This window comes from Centruroides sculpturatus, unplaced genomic scaffold (assembly GCF_000671375.1).
Source record: "Centruroides sculpturatus isolate CEXI.00-Female unplaced genomic scaffold, Cexi_2.0 scaffold152, whole genome shotgun sequence".
Taxonomy (NCBI): domain Eukaryota; kingdom Metazoa; phylum Arthropoda; class Arachnida; order Scorpiones; family Buthidae; genus Centruroides; species Centruroides sculpturatus.
The window spans coordinates 80,236-104,681 of NW_019384348.1; the positions used below are offsets into that span (position 1 = coordinate 80,236).

The window sequence follows — 24,446 nt, forward strand, 5'->3', positions numbered from 1 at the left end:
GATGCATCTGTGTCCACCCAAACCATTTACAACAGGTTGCATGAAGTCAAGCTGATCACACAGCAACCAAGGTGTCATTAACCACTTGACACAGGGCTGCACACCTGGCATGGTGTTGTCATCATTGCCAATGGACCACTGAATGGCATCAGGTTTTGTTTACAGATGAATCCTGCTTTTGTCTGTGGAGGAATGACAGCTTTGGACAAGTGTAGCACTACCAAAGTGGACGCAGCTTGGCAAGGAATACCTCAGGCAACCACTAATTGTCTCATTGATAGCATGCGTTATCCGATAGCAGCCTGTAAAGCTGCCTCTGGGGACCACATTCGTTATTGAATACACAGGTGTATGTTGCATATCTTTGTTTTTTAATCATTTGCATATCTCTGTCACATCTACCAGTCCTGCAATTTGCATGTGGCTATCTGCATTCCTTTGTAGTGTTGCAATTTCATTTTTGAGGAGTGTATTAATGTCTTGAATTTCTGATATTGTACATGAATCTGTGTAAAAAACTACTACTTTATCTGTTTTCTTTGTAAAACTAAGTATAGTATTAAAAAACTTTATTTGAACAAAGTATTTCAATGAAACTTACTTGACTTTTGCAGCATCTCGAACATGAGGTATGTCTTCTTCCAGTTTAATAACATCTCTAAACTAAAATTTTAAAAGAATACCATAAATGAAATACAAAAAATTTTTTGAAGTGATTATTTTTTCTGACAAAATTTTAAAATATTTACCTTTTTCTCAATTGTACCAATAATGAAATGTAATAAAGTCAGATTGCGATTTATACTTGATTTGGTGTCTGCTATTCTATTAAGACTAGCAATTCTAAAACCAATTGCATTTCCTCTTTGACCTCTATTCATGTAATTACCAATTGCTAATACTAATTCTAAGAGTTTTCTTAATCTTTTACTTCTTTGTACTTCTTTTGAAGCTTCTAACACAGCTGAAATAATTTATTTTAATAAAGTAATTTAATAACAACGCTATATAATAAATAAAATTTTTTTAAAATATTAACTTTTAACTTTATGAAAAAAATTTGTAACCTTCAATTTTTGGTTTACAGTCACTAATTCTTTCTTGAAACTTCTTTTTACAAAAGAGTGTTCTAATTCTCTGTTCATAATGGACTATTCTATTAAGAAAAACAAAAAATTTATTTTCAAAATCATGCTGAAAAACAGGTGTAATATATAATAAACTCATGTAAGGTATTTATATATTTTTAAGATCTGTAAAAGTTAAATCTAAATGATATTACATATTTGGTCCTAAATTAATATAAATAATAACAATGTAAAATCTTCTTATTAAATTTGAAACCATGTCTTCCTATATACTTTGCTTCCTTAGCATGCTGAAGTTCAATTGAATAGACACAAAGCAGTTTTTTTATATTCTTTATTTATTCATTGGTCGATTTGCATTTCGGGTCTCTGGTACCACTCTTTAACCAACTGTTTACAATGAATAAATAATGTAAAAAAACTGCCTTGTGTCTATTCAATTTCACTTCATCATGCTAAGAAAACAAAACAATGTAAAATCCAATAACAGTTATAAGGAGATGTAGTAAATATATTATACTCTTGTTTATATGAGGTTGTATGTCATCAGATACTGCATAAAATTAAATTCCACATAAATTTATGCTCCACTCTAAGTACAGTGTGTCATAAAAGAAGTATTACCATTTTGTTTTACTATCACTTTTTTTTAAAGTTATGTCAGTTCTTATTTGACAGTCATATGTATTCCACATCCACATATAAATATAATTAGAAAGATTGAATAAACTACTAATAAAAAAGTTTATTCAATCTTTCAATATATATATAATGTTTTATTAAAATTTATTTAAAAACAAAATGGAAAAATGTTTCTTTTATGACACCCTGTAGTTTCAGATGATTGCCTAGACACTTATGAAGCTATTTACATTTAACACAAAAACATTAAAACATGCTTAAAACATTTCACTTATGTGTTTGCTATAATGAATAACATTTTAGTCTATTGTTTCTGAATATACAGAAAAATTTTTTTTAGTTTATCTTATTGAGTAATGGCACACTATTTGAGAAAAACTACATGCAAATCATAGTATTCACCACAGTGAATATCATTTAGTACTTCTCCCTGTTTGAAAGCTAGAGAAGTATGGTTTGCTAAACCATACTTCTCTATCTTTCATACCTCAAACTTATATCAAATTTAAGAATCAGATTCAGTGGCATTAATCAATCATCAATGGTGCACCCAGAGGGAGGCCAAGGGGCCTTAGGACCTTCCAAAAAAAAGGAAAACAAACACTAGAAAATTTTGCAAAATCTTTTCTTAATTAAAATTCATTTTATTTATATTATGATGTGTCTTCTATCTCCACACTACTTATGAATTAGCAGACACATAAGGTGAGAATTTTGTTGAATTCCCATAAAAAAAATTTTTTTTATCTGTTCAACTCTGTTCTCCCTAAAATTAAATCCTGAGTGCACCACTGTCAATTATTATCTACAGAAATACAAATCCTTACTATCAAACCCATATAAAACAAGACCTTATTATAATACATTAGTACACAACAAATACAAGAAAATTTATTATTAGTGTTGTAACGAATAGTATATTCGGCCTCAGGCTGAATACCGAATATTCGGCCAGGAGGGTGGCCGAATAGCCGAATATTCGGCCAAACTATTCGGCTTGATTAACGCACGTACGAAAATTGGCGCGCAAACCGCATTATGGCAAGGATCCTGTTCTCTATTGGCCCGCTGTCACTACGCTTCGCCAATCGCATTAATTCTTGGCAGTTGTAGCTGACAGACAAGAGTGTCATGGAAGTATGTGATAAATGATGATATCAAATAACTTACACTTGTAAATAACGGAAAAAGAAGAGAGAAGGACCGCAAAGTGAAAATGTGAAAATAAATATGAAATTGAGTTGATAACATAATCGAACAAGTCGAGGCAGCTTATTGGCACGAAATTCGCGCCCGTCAATGCCAAATAATTGTTGTCATAGACTTCGGAAAGCTAAATGCTTGTAATGAAAGTCACTTAGCATGCACGGGCGAAAGCCTGGGGCCGTTCGGGCTATCAAGCTGTCTTGAATCTGTGAAATCATAACTGTGACTTATATCGACGTCCTGTCTGTCTCTTTTCTCCGTTATCACCAGGCTATGAGTCACATAATTATAAAATGGTAAAACTACAATGGAAAAGTGACAAATCGAAAGTATCGTGAGCGCGTATTATGATGTATGCATAGGCATACGTGAACTAGAGAGATGGAGGAAAGAGAAAGGAAAGAGTAAAGACGAGCGCTTAAAAAGGATAGGCAGGGTCAGATGTTTGCGACGATTCTCGAACGAATAGGTGTACGTGTGCTGATCTTTGTAATTATAAATTGTGAATACATATGACTAATATTATTACTTTTTTTATTTTGTGCATGTTTCAAGTTATAAATAAATATAAACAAACAACACTAACTCGATAACATTAAATCTAAGTACCAAAATGATTAATTTACTGTGTTTTTGTTATTTATTACTCCTGTTTTTAGGTATTCGGTATTCGGCTGAATAGTGATTAAATATTCGGTATTCAGCCGAATAGTGAAAAATAGGCCGAATACCGAATAGTAACCGAATATTCATTACATCATTAATTATTATGTATAGACATGATAAAAATGAAACATCAATGCAAATTTGTACTTGATAATCATTACAACCATTTGTGAAATTCACTATGCTATTAAATAAAGAAATACAAATATAAATTAATTCTCCTAGTTAAGAATGGAATATAAAATTTAAGCTAAATATTAATGATGAGTTCATTATATTGCTATTAGCTACATATTCACTAATATGTAGCTAATAGCAATTAAATTTAAGTACATTATATACCATAATCAATTGTAATTTGCATATTCACATGTAAGTGAATATTCAAATTACAATTGATTATGGTATTATAATGTACTTAATTTACATAATTCATATGACTTATCAATAGCTTATTTGTAGAAAAATTTTAATTTTGACAACAAATTTCATTATGATATTCAATATTAAATATAAATAAAAATTATAAAATCAATAAATTATTTTGCTTTATTACTTTAAAGGAGTTCTAATAATAAATGTAGTTTTCTATATACAATTCTTTATTGTAATGTACTATACATATTAATTGGCTTTAATTCAAAGACTGGTTACGTTTAGATCATTACATATTTTGATTTAAAACATGGTTAAAACATGCTGTCATTGATGCTAATTTCAGATCAAATTTTTAATTTTTCAATGAAAGTGGAATTAGAAAAGTCTAAAAATCTTTCATTTCTTGGATTAAAATTTAATCAAGTTTTACATAGGTTTTAACTAAAATAACTTTTTGCAAATATTAATGTAGACTGTATAAAAAAATAAAACTATGTAAATGCACATATACAGTATATCATATCACATTACAGAAAAAAATTATAAAAGCTCAATAAAATATTAATAACAATAAAAACAACTATTTGAACAAAATGATTTAAAAGTCTTCATACAAAATATAGATCACTTGAAAGGGACATACAATACTTTTGATATGTTTGTGTGTCCATAACTTCAGACAATGTAACGTGTGTTTTCCATGAGTGGAAGAAAAGTGCTATCAAGATCATTTGTTATTTTTTGTTTTTTGGTGTGTACATATATATATCCACCAGAGCTTGGTTTAGATGAATGCTCCCCATGAGAAAGGAGGGTATAACCTTTGAGATAGACAAAGATGGGAATTATAAATACAGAAGATTTTTATGTGGGGTGTGTATGCACACATTTCTTTTCATTTATTCTGGCTGGGACAAGTACAGAATTTGTCATTAAAAAAAAAAGTCTGATAGTGGGTCTGAAATATGGGAGGAGGAGAAGTTTGTAAATGTAGCAACTTTAAATAAATTGTGTAAGTTGATCACTTTTTTCTTTGTTATATTTGTGATCAACCCTGAAACAGGAACCATCACACAGTGTATGCAAGGTTTTTTGTACACAAAGTCACAAAATTATGTACTTGAAATTCTTTATCAATTAACTTTGTTCTTTACAAAATTAAGATTTCCAATCAAATAAAATCTTGTTTATTTTTTTTGGCACGTATTCTCACAAAAACATTCAGTTAGATGGCACTCATATATATCATATTCTGAGAGTTATAAATCACTGCATAATAAAGTGAATTCTTTGACTATAAATGAAAGACTTTTGAATCACCTTGTATCTGATATGTAATTTTCTAACCTGCTAATTTCAAACAGAAATCTATCTGCTCTTGCCATATTTTCAATTTCTGCACTATGTTCTTCTAAAAGGACTTTTTCTTCTGGACTTGGCATAAATTTTAACAACTATAAAAAAATAATTAATTAATTAAGAATTTAAAAACAATTTACAACTTTCAATAAATTATAGAAAAACTAAATAATTTTATATAGAATTATTAATTCTTTTTTAAATTCAATATAAGTTCTATTTTATCAAAATAAAGTAAATATCAACGTATAATTTGTTTGCATTTAACTTTACAATTTATATTAAAATAGATTTAACTTGCATCTTACAGTTAATTCTTCAGATATGGTTTAATATTAAACTTCTAAAGCCTATAGTGCAACAAAATTGACAACAATACCATTCTTCTATTTAGAAAATTATTTTTTTTATGACCATCTTTGAATAGGATTGGATTGCATTCTTTTATAAATAGTATTATGTAAAAATGACTACCATTATCTGAGTTTTGTCAATTACATAAGTATGCGATCCACAAAAGGAATGATTAAGTATTAGGTGAAAGGAAGATAATCTTTGACATGAAATACTTGTAAAACAAACATAAGAATCTCAGATTTGGATCCAGATTCTTCAAGATGATAAGAGACTGTCTTGCCATTTAAAAGCACCCTGTTTATCAGATTTGGAAATTCAATTATAGTTAAAAAAATTATATATAGATTACTGTATATTAAACAAAACTCTTTATAAAAGATGAATACCATTTAACATTACTAATTCATAAATTTTGTAAAAATTCGCATATCTATGCTAATTTTTATATCAATCTTGCATATCCACATTTAAGAGCTTGCCAGAGTCTCAAGCTTGCCAGATATTTGGTTCAGAACTGTATTAGTGGAAACAGTGTCTTAGCAAATTCAATTAAAAGAAGCTACTAAGACAAATCTTCAGAAAATGAGAATATGACATATTTCTGATATGCTTTAAATTTCATTTCAACCAAAGAAAAATAATTTTTACATCTAAATAAATTACATAGTACTAATAATTCATTCAGCTTTCTAAGAAAAATACATTATATTTATAGTCATTTTTTAGTTCATAAAACAAATTAAGTAAAATTAATTTTGTATATTAATTAAATATCTTAAAAGCATCTTAACTTATCAAAATAGTTTCTGAATTTTAGATGTAGTAGAAGTTTTGTTATTTAGATATCAGATATCAAAATATAGATATATTAGATACAGAAGAGCTAGGGACACTTTAATCTGTTTTAAACTATCTGATTGACACTTTCTTCAAGACAAATAAGAAAAACTTGTAAAGACTTTATAGTCCTATATGTCCTATAAGTGAATTATTATTTAGATGAGTTAAATTTATAACAATAATTTCTTTGTATATATATATTTATTTTAATTAAAGATTGAACAAATGAATATAAATATTTAATATTCATTTCATATATTTTAAAATTTGGAATTAACTCTCTATTTGCTTTTGTTAAGAGATGGCGCCTAACGTCTACTTCTAATTTCTTATCACATAATTTCTAATTCTTAATTGTAGCATAATATTGCCTGATTAATTCAGCTGATGGTTGGATGATTAATCACAATACATTGGATTATTGAGATGCTTATATATATAAATCAGTATTAGATCAATTAAGAATTTTGGTTTTGAGCAGGACATCTATTGTAACTTGATCTGGGAGTCAAGTCAAAGATGGAAATTCCAACATACTTTTCATTTGTCTGAGAGATCCTTGTGTAGTCGTCACTCAGTCAGTTGTATCCGAGAGTGAATAACGTTAATTGTTAATTAACTATGTCTTTTTATGTGAAACAGTGTAGAAAACAAAATTGATATAAAAACATCTATTGTGAAGATGATTCATATAACTACAACAAGAGCACTTCCATTCAGTGGCAGCAAATGTGTGCAAGATGAAGTAATGTCTATGAGAATCTTCTTTGTTTAGATCATTTTCTGCAAGTTCTTTTTGAGTGGAAATCCTAATAACACTTACCATACTGGTATTGGAATGGAGACAAAAGTTTCTAACTGGATACAAGCAGATTTGAAAGCATGGGTCCATGACAAGGCTTTGTCAAGTTTTAGAGTATGACTTTCTAAAAACATTGTTAAATCTGAGGGAATAACAACCCAGCAATAAAAGCATCACATACATATTCACTTTTATACTCTTCAGTAGAGACAGAAGTGAAGTTGCAGTCCTTGCTTATTGCCTTGAGGTTCTGATAAAATTGGTCATTAGACTCACTGGGTTGTTGGCAATGATTAATCAGATAATGACAAGTGAAAATTTTGTTTACAGGCTTCACATATAGAGCAGTCATTCTGTAGCTTTTGATTTTAATAGTGTCTTCAAATTCAGAGTACTCTGATATATAAAAGCAGTCTACTACAGAAAGTTATCCAATTTGATGTTCTTCATTTGCAATGAAATATTTCTTAACAATTTTTTATCAATGGTTAATAATCACTAATTGTTGCTCATTGTTTGAAGCAATATTTTGAAAGTATAACAGATTAGGCCTTACATTAAAGTTGAAAACTTTCTAAAAAACTTTTAATATGTAAAATTCATGAAGCATGAAATTTTAATATGAAAAAAATTCTTGTATTTCACAAATTTTTCACATTGCAAAATAAATTACTTATTTAATTTTTAAGCCTTTTCATTATTTAAGCTTTCTTTAGAAAATCATTCAAATAAATCTCTGATGAAGAAAGTTATTTGAATAATTTATATTATTGGAACAAAATAATTGAGTAATGGGTTTCTTAAAAATTAGTCTATTTTTATCATTATTTATTTTATAATAAATTCTTTAATAAATTTTAAAATAAACTAGAAAATAATTTTTTCAAATATTAATAATAAATACACATTTATTAAAGAAATCTTCAAATAAAAATAAAGTTGTTTTTACTGGAGCAAAAAGTTTCAAAAATGCTTGAAAAACTCAAATGTTTTTGGGTTATACAACTATCCTTGATGTGTAATCCAAAAGAATGGGTTTTTCAAGAATTTTTGAAACTTTTGTTTCAGAAAAGTAGTTTAGGTTATATATTAGAATATAATGTATGTATTTTATAGATATTTTTAAACTGAAAATTTTAAATAAGCAAATGTAAATAAATTACTTACTTGTTCTACCATATCTTTAGGTAATTGTTCTTTACTATCCATACTTAATATTGCCCTACATATTTCTTCATTTGACATCCTCAGTTTAGATAACAATATAGTACAATTCTGTGCACGCCTTCCATCAATAACAGAGAGCTCCCTCATGGCTCTTACAGGTCTTGTCAAAACAGTTGGTATATCTTCCATGGAACCATTTGACTAAAACAGATATTTAAATATTTATTAGTTAATTTAAATTATCACAACAGAGATAAATCAAAATTTATATAATATTTAAGATGTTTATTTATAAATAATAAATATTAGATAAACAATGATTTTCAAATTACATAAAAATTAGANAATATGATTCATTAATTCAAATTATTAATTTAGTTAGTTAAATGCATATGTAAATTTGATCCTAAGAAGTTGGTTCTGTAGGTATGAATGATGGAATGTGTCATGTCAACAAATATTCAATTCTAACAAATGAAAAGAAACAATCATTACCATATTTTTGTGCATTTAACATGTGGTAGCACAATCTACAAAAATTTGCTAGAACAAAAATAAAACCTTGTATAACCTGTCAACTGTATATTACATTGTATAATTAACAAATATATTTATTTATTTATTGCTCCAGAAGCAGTGTTTGTGATTGCACTTTATAATTAACATATAACCTAATTAAAATGCCTCAATGTCTTTGACTAACTGTAATATATAAATTTTCATCTACAAGTACGTATTTTCTAATATCAGGACTTATTATACCGGCTTTACAGATAACGCTACAGAGTTTCACAGAAAACAATTTTTTGTTTTATTTAATATACTTATTTAATAAAAAAAAAAAAAATTGTTTTCTGTGAAACTCTGTAGCATTATCTGTAAAGCCAGTATAATAATAAGTCCTGATATTAGAAAATACATACTTGTAGACGAAAATTTATATATTAACATATAACCTGCCCCACTGTACAACTTGCATCTGTTTCAAATTGACTTTTAAATGGTACAGTTTTTCAAATCATATACAAGAAAATATGGTAATTTGGCTTTAGTTCAAGAGTTATATGTTTCAAATATTTTTAGTTCCTAAATATAGATTTATATTTACTGTAAATCACTGAATAATAATGAAATAAAAATTTTGCTTACAAATAAAAGTTGTGCATTAACTTGTCAATGGTTGCATGGATCTTTTCTGAAGATAGAACACTAAAAGAATAGTTGAAGAATTTAACTATTCTTCAAGATGCTCATTGCAATGAATTTTCAAGCAGTCAGTATTACTTAACATTATGACACACAGTATATAAATGTTATCATTAACAGCTAAAGAGTAACTATGTTGTGCACATAATTTTGAATCATGAGTGTAAATTGAACAATGTTTTCCAATTCCTCTATCACATTATCTCAAAATTATGTATTTCAAACATGCATAACTTGAACACAGTTTATTTATATAAACTAGAATTAATAATATATATTTTTTTAATTTTAGTATTCAATGGAAATAATGTAATGTAGACATAATCTAAAGTTTAAATGTGAAAAAATTATTTTTTGTTTCAGTTTTTAGGCTAGTGTCAGTGTCAAAACTGTTTTCAATATATATACAGAAACAGCACTCAACTGAAGATGGATTATATTATGATTTACCAATATACATTTTAAATAAATTAACATTAACTAAATCAAATTATATATAATGTTTTGTATACTTATAATTTATTACAAAATATTTTTATCAATAAAATAGAAGAAACCCTCTTTTGGCATTATTTTAATAATGAAGAAAAGTACATATACACAATACAACTTAACAATTGTTAGTACTTAAAGTAAAAGAAATTTATCATCAAGCAAAACTGAAACATACTATACCTAGAGATAAGCATAAAGGTTAAAAGAATATCATTAGAAGAAACAAATTTTAAATAATAAAATTTTAAATCACAGATAAAATTTCAAATTTAATTTGCATTGTTAATAAAAATTATACTTGTATCTTTATATACAGTACTAGTATATGTTACATTTTTAGAAAGATGTGTAAGAAAATTTTTTGAGAATTTCATAATATAGAGATAATAATTTACTGTATATAGTAATTATAGGAAATTATAAAGTATATTTGTCCTTATCCTTCCTTAGAAAATTATTACCTAATGATCTTTATCATTGTTTGAAAATTTTGAAGTTTATAAAAATTCTCTTTTGCAACTATCTGTAATTATTATTTTATTATTTTTAAGGTATTAAATCTTTGGGTCTTACACACTTTGTTAGATTCTTGCACACTTTTATTACATGTTTTGTTTTCATTTAGTCAAGTTTTCTTCAGAAGCATTACATTCAAGATTCTTATTTCTCATTAAAAGTAAAATAATTTTCTTTGTGTTACTTGAAGTGATGATTTAATGAAAACCAAATGTATTTAGATAGTAAAATTTTGTTTTTGAAATGTACTTTCATTTATTAATAAATGGCAAAGATAAAAAGAAATATTGAATATATTTTACAAAACCTAAAACAATTTTAAGCTTTTTTAAATATGCCAATTATATCTGATGGATAAAATAGCATATTAGCAATAAATTTTTTGTTTTAAAAAAATAATATTTACCTGTTGTTTTTGATATGCTGAAAACGTTTTATCAAAATCACTAAGGTCAATATCTTTATAAAGTTTGGAATCATCTAACTCTGTCCATATTGTTCCATCTATTTTGCTCTAAAATATAAATAAATAAATAAAAAATATATATTAATTGTACTATTTAAATTTTTATAAATTCTAACTCCAATATATGTATATGACAAAAGGCAAATTTAAGTATAAAAATACATAATTTTTAAATAAATAACCAAATAATTCTGATATAATAAAACCATTCAGTTGGATACAGCGTTGTACATCATATTTTCTTATCAAAAATGCATTAATCATATAAATACAACAACTTAAGATTTGAAGTTTGCATTGATACACATGATAAGTGATCAAATTTTTATGGTTGTGATATATATTTAGGGAATTCATATAACAATTGAGGCAAGTTAAATTTAGAAATAATAAAAATACATCATTTCAATTAAGAATTACTCAATCTAATTTCTTCACTTTGCATTCTATAGATATATATTAAAATTAAATTTCTTCTACACTAGAAGTTTGTTGTTAACAGTTTTTATTGAATAAAAAGATATTAGTAAATGAAATTGTTATAAAATTTCCATTATAATTACTGTATAATGTTTATTTATGATAAAAGAAATTAGTAACTGTTAAAGTAATCATATCATCCATACAATTTTAAATGAATGAAGTTAAAGCAATTATTTATATTATTTCTCAAATAATAGTTATTTCTGTCATGTATTATTTTATCTTTCTAAGAAATGTACTAATCCATTATTTACATTCATTTCCAAAAATTTATTTGGAAAAGTAAAAAAATTATATATAACAAATTAACAAAAAAATCTACTGAGTAAAATTTAAAATTTGGTATTTACATTAAAGTATATAGATATATTGAAGCTACAAAATGTCTTAATTTTCCATTGTTCACAACACCAGTGATTTCCATTTTGTATTTTTTGCAAGGCATAGCCTCAAATAAAAGATTGTCTCTTTAAGTGAAAATTGTTTTTGGACTGTTGCTGGTATTGTGAACAATGGAAAATAAAGATATTTTTTAGATTGACTTTTGACTNTGGACTGTTGCTGGTATTGTGAACAATGGAAAATAAAGATATTTTTTAGATTCAATATATTTATGTATTTTATATTTTAAAAATCTACTGTTAATCTCCTGTTAATATATGTTAAAAACATGATTAAATTTGTTAGTTTATTAACAGTATGTTAACAAATCAACAAAATTCCATAATTTGTCATATTATCCAGTGGCGTGCTGTCTTTGGAAGCGGTGGAAGTGCAGCTTCCCTTGTATTTTCTAAAATATAAATACATATTGTGCAATTATTTTCATATTTTAAAGTACTTTGAATTAATTAAAATTAATATTTTATTAAAACTGCATTATGTATCTTATTACAAATTTCTATATTATATGTGAAAAAAACGCTAAGATTGCTATTGTATATTCGAATATCAGTGGCAAAATGGAAACGCTGTATTCCCAATGGAAATGCTGTATTGTCGAATACGAGACAGCTTCCATGACAAATATATCTGAATGGTGTAAAGCAGCTAGATTATATGTATTTGAGCATGTGCTTTACAGAGCACTAACCTCACATGGTTTAGCTGATGGATGCTACACTGACAGGAGTTTACTGATATGTTTTTATGATAGTTCTGTATAGTTGACAGGAGTTTAAAAAAAGTCCGTTAAAATATTTGATATATTTATTCTTAAGAACAACCAGAAAACTTATCTTTTCTAGATTGGCACAACTGATACAAATTGAAAGCGCCCTTTTGGACATCAGCATAGACATTTCATAATACATAAAATTTCATTCTGTACACTCAGCAATTTGTGCATAAAGGTGAATGAAGCAGCATCTTTTGTGATGCCTAAAGAAAGAAAATGCCAGACTGGTTGCCTTTCATGAAAAGATCTCATATTCCTGCAAGAAGAAATGCCAAAAGAAACTATGGTGGATCCTAAAAATACAATCACCATACGAACGCCCCCCTCTGTCGTTCCCGTTCATTAACTGGGATAACATACAGCTTCCCTCATATGTGACTACGTTTGGGTCCTAAATATGCTCCTCATCCGATTACAGATAAAATTGACAACATCCTTGAAATAGAAGTATTATTAGCAGGCTCTCCAGTCATAGATAAGGAATTCTACCAATGGAAAATCACTCATACTCTCAAAAATTCCAAGGAATCAAAGGAGCAAAAACAAATAAGAAATAAGGTGGAGCGTTCTTGCAGGTGGATGCGCACAAATAACATAACCCTCATCAGAGCGGACAAGGATAACTCATTGGTCCTCTTGAAGAGAGACACTTACAACACACTTGTGGAAAATCATATCACAGCACACAATGCAACATCACTGACATATCCACAGCACACAATACAACATCACGTTTTACCCTGGCTTGTAGGTTGTTGATGGCCAATGCCATCAACAACCTACAAGCCAGGGTAAAACGCTTTGCCAGCACAAAAGTAGCGAAACGACTGGGGACAACCAACATTGTTAACAGCTGCACCAGACACCCCCAGAATGTTTGCATTTGCAAAAACTCACAAACTGGGAAGAGAGCTCAGACCTGTGATAAACAAGGCCAGAACACCAACTATCAATTTAGAGAAAGCTACGCACAGATTACTAGTATCTCAACTGGAAGGGTACCCACACACCATAACCAAATCGGCAGATCTAGTTAGCATACTTAAACAGATATTGACACCTCCGAAATTCATAACTGTTTTGGACTTCAAATCTCCCTTCGGTATTTTGTGCCATAAGAGATACGCTCATGCACACGATCCAAGACAACACGTTACAACGTAACATCCTAGAAATGGCACACCTGCTCTGCTACAACTCTTTCTTCAAATTCAATGGAGTAACTTACGAACAACAACATGGTGTACCAATGGGAAGCCCAGTCACAGGAGACCTCTGCGAGATTGTGGTCAGGAAACTCGAATCGGAATTCTTACCATCTCAACTCCCACACATTCTTGTATACAAAAGATACATCAATGACATCCTTATACTATGGAAGAAGATCCCAAATATCCTGACGCTAATCAATTCTATCAACGGTAACCCCTATGGATTAACGGTGGAAATAGACCAAGCCCACCCCACCCAAATGCACTTCTTAGACATTCACATCAAAATAGAGGGATCATCCATCAACACAGAAGTGTATCATAAACCAACTGCCGAACCTTTGTATACACCTGCTGTTACGGAAAGATCTGGCAACACCAGAGAGAGAGCGGCACGTGCAAGACAGACGGCCATGTTTAATGTATGCGAGTGTAGATCGTCCGTTCCGAATAAACCCTGAATAAAGTATTCAGAGTAAGTGTTTGCATTCCTGTCTTACTGGGGGTCTTAAGTGTGTCACGGACGGCGTGGAAACACAAAGAAAACCATATAAAACACCTGCAACTTCCTGTGACCCACCACAGTACAAGATGGCAGTGTTTAAGACATTAATCAAAAGAGCATATTTGCATTCCTTGTCACAAACAGCTTTCAGTTCAGAAATGCAACACATAGAGCAAATAGCTAAACAACATGGCTATCACAACATCTTATGCAAGATAAACAACAAGGTACTCCAACAACAATCCAACAACACCTCTCATTCCAATGATTTCCCAGTTAACTTCATACCAGTCACGTATAACCCAGCACTTAGGACCATATACAACCAGATAGCCAAGAAAAAGAATGTCCGCTTGGCATTTAGGAGGTGCACTACAATATTTGATTGGCTTAAGAACAGAAAAGACGCTCCAGATAACAACAGACTTCCAGGAGTATACTCTGTGCCCATCATCGATCATAGAAATAACAGCAAAGTAATCTACATTGGGTCCACTAAATGCAACTTAGAATCTAGGATTAAGGAACATAAAGTGAACATCCTACATCATAGAAACAACACTGCCCTAGCGGTATACTCCTCCAACCCGGAAATAGAGCCGCTATTCCCTCTATCCAGAATTATTCACACCACGTTTCGCACAGAAAATCTCAAATGGCTAGAGACCATATACATATATCTTAACACTCTCAGGAATAAGCACTGCATTAACTTCAAACAAGAAATGATGCTATTAACAGCATGGAAAGCCTTCCTCAATAAAACTCTAAAGTAACACCATACTGATAATGCGCAAGTCTACAATGATGACATCTGTCACATGTGACAACGTTCCAGAAAGATTTCCAAACCAACGGTTAATTCTCGACTGGAAATTCAAATTTGTATAGAGAATTTCATAGCACCTGAAGAAGAACCACATTAGGTTTGAAAACATTTGCAAAGTCCTCTGCTTTGGAGAAGAAGAACACTGATTACAGGCAGTGAAGTTGGGTAATTTATATTTATTCTGTTTTTATTCTGCTTTCCCCTCTCCCATATTGTATTACTTACAGATTTCAATGTTAAACTAGTGATATTACAATTTTGTAAGGGGATGCAGAAAAAAAACGTGTACAATTCTTGTAGAATGTTAAAAAAATGAACTGTTACTTTGGCAGCATATTTACAACTGAATTTAATGAATGAGATGCACAAGGTACAAAAAAAGCCCTAGAATTTATATTCCTTAAATTTGTCCTAAAAATTTGCCTTTCCACTTTTTTTCCAAGACTACAAATATTCAAGTACAAAGTAACTGGTTTCAACTTATTTCTACTTTAGAAGTAGTTAAATAATTAAGATATTAGGGAATTAGGGACATAAATAAAACCCTGCTGATAAAAGAGCTGAAAATTTACTTAAACAAAAGCTTAACTGAACCAATCTCTAGCTGAGTACAGTGGAGACTGATTTCTTGGTAATATAAGATGTAATAAAGACAGAAATTTTTCCTGTTCAATGAGAGTGACTGAAAAGTTGTAAATTTTGGAAATTTCCATGGACACCTGGTTCTATAACGACCAGGTGTCCACAGACAATCTATTGAGTTTAAAATATGTAGATTTTTATAACTCTAGTGAGAAACATTTAAAATTTACAACAACCCTGTTACATTCTTTGAGGTATACTAGTGATGCGACAAAAGAGGCATTTGATATTGACCAGTATTGGCACCCTCGGGATTTGGCAGTCCGCATGCATGCACACACTGCACACCTACCAAGACCATCTCTGATTCCATCCATTAGCCACTCATAGGGAGCTATTTGACTAATTGGATTGTTTTAAGATTTAAAAAGTAAAGAATATTTTATGTTATTTTTTGTATGTTTCTTTACAAAGCTATTTTAATTATAATTTTCTTTAAAAGTATATTCATACAATTGAAGAATATTTTGTACCAGGAATGTATATCCACCACACATTTTATTTAACCAAGTAAGTTTTTATTATTTTATTTATAATTTTAGCCCTTACATCGTGGCTAGCGATTCAGAATGTAATTGTGATATTAAAAACACATTTAGAGAAGTCTACAGTTTTTTCTGGCTTATCAAACAAACAAATACAAATGGACCCTAAACCATCACTGATGCACAATTAACTGATTGCCCCTGGAAGTCGGCTTCTTACAGAAACACAGCTTCCCTATCATCAAATGTCACAGCTCGCCACTGATATTATCCAAGACTAAACCAAATCATCTTTAAATTTCTTTATAAAATAAAACTAAAACTATTTCTTTGATAATTTTTACCTTTTATAATTTAATATTATAGGCCAACAATCTCCTATTTGAAATCCTCAGAACCAGATACTTTTCAAAATTTGAAATTTTTCAGATTTCAGAATGGTAGTACTGTTTTTACATACCATATACTGGCAGTGGTGCTTGCAGGCTATACAAAAGGAAGCACAAGCTATAAAAAAGGGCACCACACATTATGCAAGAAACTTCAAATCTACTGGTTGCAATCAGGCTAATTTGGCCTTGAAAACAAGGGATGTTTTTTGTTTTTAATGCCAAGTTTTAGTCAACATATGATGAAGTTGCATAGGACAATGAACAGATATTGTTCATTAATTTCTTTTTTCTTTTATATTTGTAGAAAAGGCTAAAAGTAATGAATTTTCTGTTATTTGTTGATAATGGAAATTGGGGCCTTCTTGGAGTTTAGGAAAAGGGCAACACAAATGAAAAGGGAGGGGCGTTTGCACCAAGTGCCCAACATAAAGGTGTCACTGTATATTGGCATCTATAAAAATAAGGATTTTCTAGAGTTTCATTAATTAATTACTGACATGACTGATAATGTCAAAATGTCAAAAATTTGAAAATGTTTAAAGAAATGTCTCTTTTTGGACATTTTCAATGTCTTCCAAGTTGAAAAATTATCTAAAAATAAACAAAATAGCCATGAAATGAGCAGCAAAGACACATCCAATTTGTAAACGATAGTTGTTGTGCAGAATAATGTTACTCCATGAAAACTCTTTGGTTTTTGGAGATTTTTGATTTTCAGAATTTCAGATAAGATTGTCAACCTGTATATTAGTTAAAAATTTTTTTATTTTCATTCTGTAATACAACGGATAATATTGCTTTCATAATCATATAAAAATATGTAAATTAAGACAAATTTACCTCAGGCAGTTTTGACCAATTAAAACATTTTAGTGGATTTGAAGGCTTTGGGATGTAATTCTTGACTACCCGACAGTAAGTGGATCCACGATTTGTTCTAGAACTCATACCTGGATAAGAGGGATTCATTCCTATATAATTAAAATTATATGATCAATATCAATAAACTCAAATATTCCTATTAAAAGTTTTAATTTTTTTAACCTTTTGTCAGATGTTACCTTGTCCTCAGGATGGTATTTTTTTTCTTATGTACACCACTGATTCCAAGTGCAAGTGATCAGCCTGAAGGGTAGGTGTATTTTCGAAGGGATGAGTGAACTAAATAATACAGGAATAAGGGGTGTTTTGGTATCGGAAAACAGTTGCTTTTTTGGAAGAAATATGTATAACCCATCTTCATTATGTATTGTGCCTGCTTGTGTTATGGTAGATGTGTGGAAAAGATGTATGTAATTATTTCATTTTTTTCTGCTATTTTTGCCTTTCTTACCTTACTTTTGTTAATAAACATTTTGAATAAAAAAAAAATATTTATTTTTGAATAAAAGCAAACATTTATTTTGTATTTTAAATAATTAATAAATTATATGTTACAACTGTTAAGTTTGTGCTTTTATATTTTTTACTATAAATTACTCGATTTGTTCATTTTTACTACTGATTTGTACAACTTTTACACTTTTAATTGCAAGTATGATATTTTTATAGTTTTATCCAACTACAAGACATGCCTCACATTCTTCAAGATAATCTGGAAGAAGAGGTGCAAAGTGCCAAAACCACTATACAAGATGAAAGTGGAAAACCTAAGAAAACCTAACTGTGGAAAAAATTTAGAAAGTGATTGCAAAAGTCAATATCAATGTGTGGCCCAATGACAACTCAAATAGTGCTCAAAGTAGTGATATGTTATATTGTATTTTTTCCCTATTTTCCATATTCCTTTGTATTGTATTTTGTGTATATATTACCTTTTCAAATAATAATTATAACATATAATAATGAAAAAAACAATGGTAAATACTATTTAATCTGAAACTGTCTGTCCCCAGCACAGGTTGTGCCTGCTCATTTTAAAATACAGATTGTACCTGACGAAAGGTTAATTATTGTTTAAAATTTATATTAAAATTAAATATATGTATATTGTATTGCAAACATCAAAATAAAATTCTTTTAAGTTTACAATCAAAAAAAAATTCTAATTCAATAGCACTAAATTCTTTTTTTTTTTTTCAAAGTTTAATTAAAAGAATTAGTAATAAATTTATGATGTTCTCCATTTGTTCAATCCATTTTTTTTAAACTCCAAAATTTTATTGTTTACTAATTTTACATGAGATGATCAAAAACTAATTTTATAAAGTCAATACCACAGATAAATTTATTGTAAAAATAAAAATATACAGAATTTATCTGCAAGCAATATCCTATTTCTCAACAAAATCTATCCAGTCTGCCCAGACATTTATAGTAACACATTGCACATTGTAACAGTTCTACTATTATTGTTTTACTTTCGTCACTGCGCATGATGAAAACAAATGAGATGAGATCGTAACACAACTGTGTTTGTTGTCTTCCTTGCGTATAAGGTACATTTCTCAACAACACGGCTAACGAAGGAACAACTAACTGCCAACCATCTCACTGAGTGAGTTCGAACTCTTCTAGAAAGTGATGACTCATACCACCCGGGGTTCATTGCTTGTTTTTCATAACAGTTAAGATATGAAGGGTGGCGTTTGCCACAGAGTATCCCCCCAGTGAGGGATGAGCGATACAATTGATAGCTTCTTGATAACAAGTACTGAGTTCAGCGTTAACATGATTTTCTTATATCGCAAGTACTTTTGACGAGTATTATATCATCGTCCTCAGGCAAAAAAGAACAAATTTGAAAAAATAGAATGTGAAGAGTGTTCCAAGTAGAAAATGGAAAATTTTCTTGTCAATTTTTAAATTATAATGTTTGGTAATTCCATTGGTAATGTGCAACAAGCTTTTGCGGGCATTTGAAAGATCTTAAATCCACATGACTAGCAGCGCATGTGCTGAGGAGCGATCATACTAATTGTGCGACTCTTGGCACATTTTGTTGTTTAAACGCTGGTATAAAGTAATCCATATTTCGGGCAAGTCAAGGGTAGTGACATTGCATGCGTCCATGGTCATTGTGAGGAGTGATTCCCAAATAAATGTAATCCTTCTGTTATTACAGCACTTGAGCAATGCTGTCTTTGACCATAATGGGTTATAGCCCTGCTGTAGAACTTTTCTGGCAAGCTCTGTGGTTTGTCTTCCTTTGTTTATATCCTCTTGATGTTCTGTGAGGGGCAACGACAAGAATGCTGGCTTGCCATAATACCCAGGAGAACTACTGCAAGAGCGTCGGTCCATTTGGAGGATTCGTGTGCCATTAGCGATGCCTTCAGGTGTCTGTGCAATCATTCTATTAAACTGTTTGATTGGGGATGGTATGCTGCTGAATGGATGCAATTGGTGTTGAGAAGTCTGGTCAGTTCTCGGAAGATTCAAACTGGCGTCCTTGATCAGTGGTGATGGTAGTAGGGCATCCGAATCTTGTGATCCAACCTGAGAAAAGGCTCGGCATATTATCTAAGCAGATATGTCGACAATTGGGATGACCTCTGGCCATCTGGTAAAACAGTCAATCACTGTAAGGCAGCAGTGTTTCCCATCAGCTGGCAGAAGTGGTCCTATCAGATCCATGTGAAGATGGGGAAATCTTGCTTCTGAAAGTATAAACTTTCCTATTGATATCCAGGCATGGTGGTGGATTTTTGATTTCTGGCAGGAGATGCAATGTCGTGTCCACTGACAGATGCCTTGCATCTGTCAGTGGACAAGACAGATCTTCTGCATGCCTGGCCAAACATAATGGCTTGAAATTAGCTTAGTGGTTGCTCTTGCTCCTGGATGCGAAAGTCCATATAGGTAATTGAATGTGGTTCATTGGAGATTATGCAGCACGAAGGGGCAAGGGATTCCGGATGATGTGTCGCAATATATATCGATTTATGGTTAACCCATAATCTTGGAGGTGTTGGAATAAGGTACAAAGATGAAAGATGTGTTCTTCCTGGGAGCATGATGATATTAGTATGTCATCAACAAAAGCATATATGAAGGAGAGTTCTCTGGTTACTTTGTCAATGAACCATTGGAAGGTTGTGGATGCTTTGCACAATCCAAATTGCATCCTGGTACTCTCGAAAAAAACCAAATGGTGTCATTATAGCTGTTTTGTGCACGTGCGGTGGATAAATGGGTATTTGATGATAGGCCTTGATTAAATGTATATGGGAGAAGATTTGTGTTCCATACAGTTCTGATGTGAAATCTGCAATGTTTGAAATGCCGTATCTGTCCTTTATTGCACCCTAAACGCACAAACCATAATCTCCCACAGGTCATCAATCTCAATTGTTTTTCTTAGTGACCATGTGGAGTGGTGATGCATAATTACTTTTTGATGTTTGCATATGGCCAACAGCTATCATCTTATTGAATTCAGCCTTAGCAATTTTAAGTCTATCAGGTGTTAGACAACGTGGTTTTGCAGTTATGGGCAGACCGATGGTTTATACATTATGTATGACATTGTGTTTTACAGGTTGATTAGGACTGGAAATCTGGTGATCTCAGGAAATTCTTCCAACATCTTATGAAATATGAAGTTGCCAGTTGTTATCTTAATGAAATAAATGAAGGTTCTAATAATTTGTCTGGAGAGTTCACCTTTATCTTAACGTCTGTGAGACACTTGCGTCTAAGATTTGGTACCAAATGGAAATGATACAAGAAATCTGTGCCTATTATTGCCATTGACATGTTGCAAATAAGAAATTTCTGGTGAAAAATTTTCTTTAGCCCAAAATTGAGAGTGAGTGTTTGCTGGTTGTAGACATGAATTGCAGTTATGTTTACAGCTGTCAAGGTCATTTGAGGTGCACACTTCTTTTGTGATGAGGAGGCTGGAAAGATTGATACATTGAAACCTGTGTCAATGAGAAAGTTTATGTTCATTCCCTTGTCTAGGATGAACAGGCAATGAGATTGTTCTGGCAAAGTGCATGTTACCTCTATGCTTCACTGCTCTTGTTTCTTGAAACTGCATGACGGAGTACATTTTTGTGCCTTTGCACCGAAATGGTTGTGGTATCAGCAGTAGTTGTTGATACTGTGGTGGGTTGAACTGTTGCAGTATCCTGAACTGCTGCAAGAGCATTGAGTAAAATGATCACTGCAATCCCGACGTGCCTGTGTTAATTTATTGATTGTTTCTACTAGTATTTTGTTGGTTACAGTTTTAGGTTTCTCAGGTTGCAACACTGAAGCTATTGTTGCTGAGGTTACTTCCATCACGCAATCTGCTACCTCTGCTGCTTTGTCCACATCGAGTGGGGGTAATGGCAGCTAGGATAGATTGGATGGAAGTCAGAAGGTGTTGTGTGAATAATTCTAGCATAACTGTATCTGGAATTTGAAAATTTTCCACCCAACACTTAAAACATGTAGTAGTTTGGAGGGTTTGCAATCTCCTAGCTGTTCTCCAGCCAATAGTTTTTGTAACTACTGTTGAGATGATTTGGTGGATCATTTAATAAGTTCCACCTTTATGTGACCGTATGGGTCTGTATGATCCAGAGAGATAATAAAGTCTCTAACCAATGATGTGACTTCTGGTAGTAAATGGGCCACTACTTAGTTGAACTTTGTGGCACTTTCGTGATTGGCTTTGGAGATCCTAGTGCAAATGTGCTTTCACACATGTGGAACTTCTGGTTCCACATGTGTTGGAAAAGTTGTGTGGAGGGATTTTTACTGCTCCAGTCTCGGCCATGATCTGATTACTGAAATCTTGAGGAAAGAGGAACAACATACCTGATGAAGGTTCCAATAGGTGGATTTCCTAGTTCTTAGTCAAATTACGTTCTTAGTCTGGCTCACCAATGTAGTGGTTCTACTATTATTGCTTTACTTTCGTCATTGTGCGTGATAAAAACAAATGGAACAAGATTTAACACAACTGAGTTTATTGTCTTCCTCATGTATATGGTACATGTCTCAATGGCACGGCTAACAAAGGAACAACTAACCAACAACCATCTCACTGGGTGAGTTTGAACTCTTCTAGGAAGTGATGACTTATACTACCTGGGGTTCGTTGCTTGTTTTTCACAATGGTTAAGATGTGAAGGGTAGCTTTTGGCACAACTTTAACAAGCTTGTTTATCCTGTCCTCAAAAATTCCTGTCCCTGATGTTGCCTCCACTCAATGATAGTTATTGCTTGTTCATCAGTAGTGACACAACGATCATATAGGTGTTTCCTCAAATGTGAGAAACCATAAAAGTTAGAAGGGCTGAACTGTATGAGAGAAATGATGAATATCCCATTGAAATGTCTGTAACAAATTCACATTCTTGTATGCCTTACATAGCTTCCAGATGTGTATATGGCATGGTATAGGACTTGTCATGGAGAAGTAAAAAGCTTCAGCTAAGGAATCTAAGATGTTTTTCCCTAATAGACTCTTTTAAGCTTCAGCAGGTAGCTTTTTTAACTCACAAAATCAAATAACTATTTTACATATACTGTACTTCTTTACAAGATCACTTTTCTAGCCTTGTCACCATTCAGAAATGCTAAATTATAACTGTTCACACTTATGCATCATTCTAATCATCCAAGTTGACATTCTATCTTCAGATCGACAAATGAGAATAATTTGAATGCAATTTGAAAAACTGTAGATCTCTAAATTTTCACAGCTGTCTGTCCTTCCTTAATCTTGAGAACTGAGTTAGATAGATGAAAGCTTTGGGGCAGGAGGCCCTGATTAACTATACACAAACTTCTGATGCAAACCAGAAGTCATGTTATTTCAATTTAAAACTTTTCCCCTGAAAGCTGTTAATAGATGACCAGCATGACTCCATTGCTAACGAAAAAGTATGATATACAGGGATAAGACACTACAGTATTAATTTGTGGTGGAGTACATTTAAAATGTACTCCACCACAAATGAATACATCAAAAATATGATTAAAAATTGTAGCCTGGCATTGTGACACTGTCACAATAAATAATTGCTCATTGACTGTTATTTTGTTTAGCCAACAGATCTTCTGTACCTGATAATGGAGCCATAAATAAATATATTTGTAAATGTAAGCATTGTGAAGCACTATAAATGTGACAATAAAACATTTTTCAAATACCTGTTTATTGCTTACTAACTTCCCATTTTTCAAATACCATGTTTATTGCTTATTAACTGTGTTCAGTGATACCGGGCATTCATTACAAACAAACTATTTTTGGATTTTGACGTCTCAAAAATCAAATGCACATTAGATTCAATGGTGCATTAAAATTGAGAAAATATGTTAAAACAAAATAAAAGTTTTCAAAAATATATCTAAGACACAGCTTTCCCACTGAAATAACTTTTGTCATCATAAATAAAATATCTTAATTTAAATATTAAGTATACAAAATTAAATGCTTCTTTTATATTTGAATGTTTGTTTTCTAACAAAAATCTGTTATTTAAATAATAAACGGAACATTGTCACTGTTTTAATAATTGTTCTCCCATACATAGATTATTGTTGTTCAGACAAAATATATTCAGTTCACATTTCATGATTAATTTACAAT

General features: G+C 30.8%; 1 protein-coding gene, 1 long non-coding RNA gene and 1 pseudogene across 10 annotated transcripts in view; 1 reads left to right on the top strand and 2 right to left on the bottom strand.

Moving 5' to 3' along the window:
• The window catches only part of LOC111636722, a 33,218-nt gene extending 14,272 nt beyond the window's left edge, over positions 1 to 18,946 (top strand). For 2 of the 3 annotated variants that reach the window (XR_002758575.1, XR_002758577.1), the window contains exon 3: positions 18,464 to 18,946. This is a non-coding gene — a long non-coding RNA (uncharacterized LOC111636722). Of the gene's footprint in view, positions 1 to 17,966; positions 18,201 to 18,463 lie in introns of all 3 variants that reach the window. The other variant, XR_002758578.1, reaches the window with a different exon arrangement.
• LOC111636673 (disheveled-associated activator of morphogenesis 1-like) overlaps positions 1 to 24,446 on the bottom strand; it is a 76,552-nt gene that overhangs the window by 8,292 nt on the left and 43,814 nt on the right. For all 7 annotated transcript variants that reach the window (XM_023381997.1, XM_023381966.1, XM_023381981.1 and 4 more), the window contains 7 exons: positions 17,753 to 17,883; positions 11,129 to 11,236; positions 8,506 to 8,706; positions 5,328 to 5,434; positions 1,068 to 1,156; positions 750 to 964; positions 602 to 663 (listed from right to left, as the gene is read on the bottom strand). In XM_023381997.1, the coding sequence (XP_023237765.1) occupies positions 602 to 663; positions 750 to 964; positions 1,068 to 1,156; positions 5,328 to 5,434; positions 8,506 to 8,706; positions 11,129 to 11,236; positions 17,753 to 17,883 (913 nt within the window). The remainder of the gene's footprint in view (positions 1 to 601; positions 664 to 749; positions 965 to 1,067; positions 1,157 to 5,327; positions 5,435 to 8,505; positions 8,707 to 11,128; positions 11,237 to 17,752; positions 17,884 to 24,446) is intronic.
• LOC111636715 lies at positions 19,098 to 23,655 on the bottom strand (annotated as a pseudogene).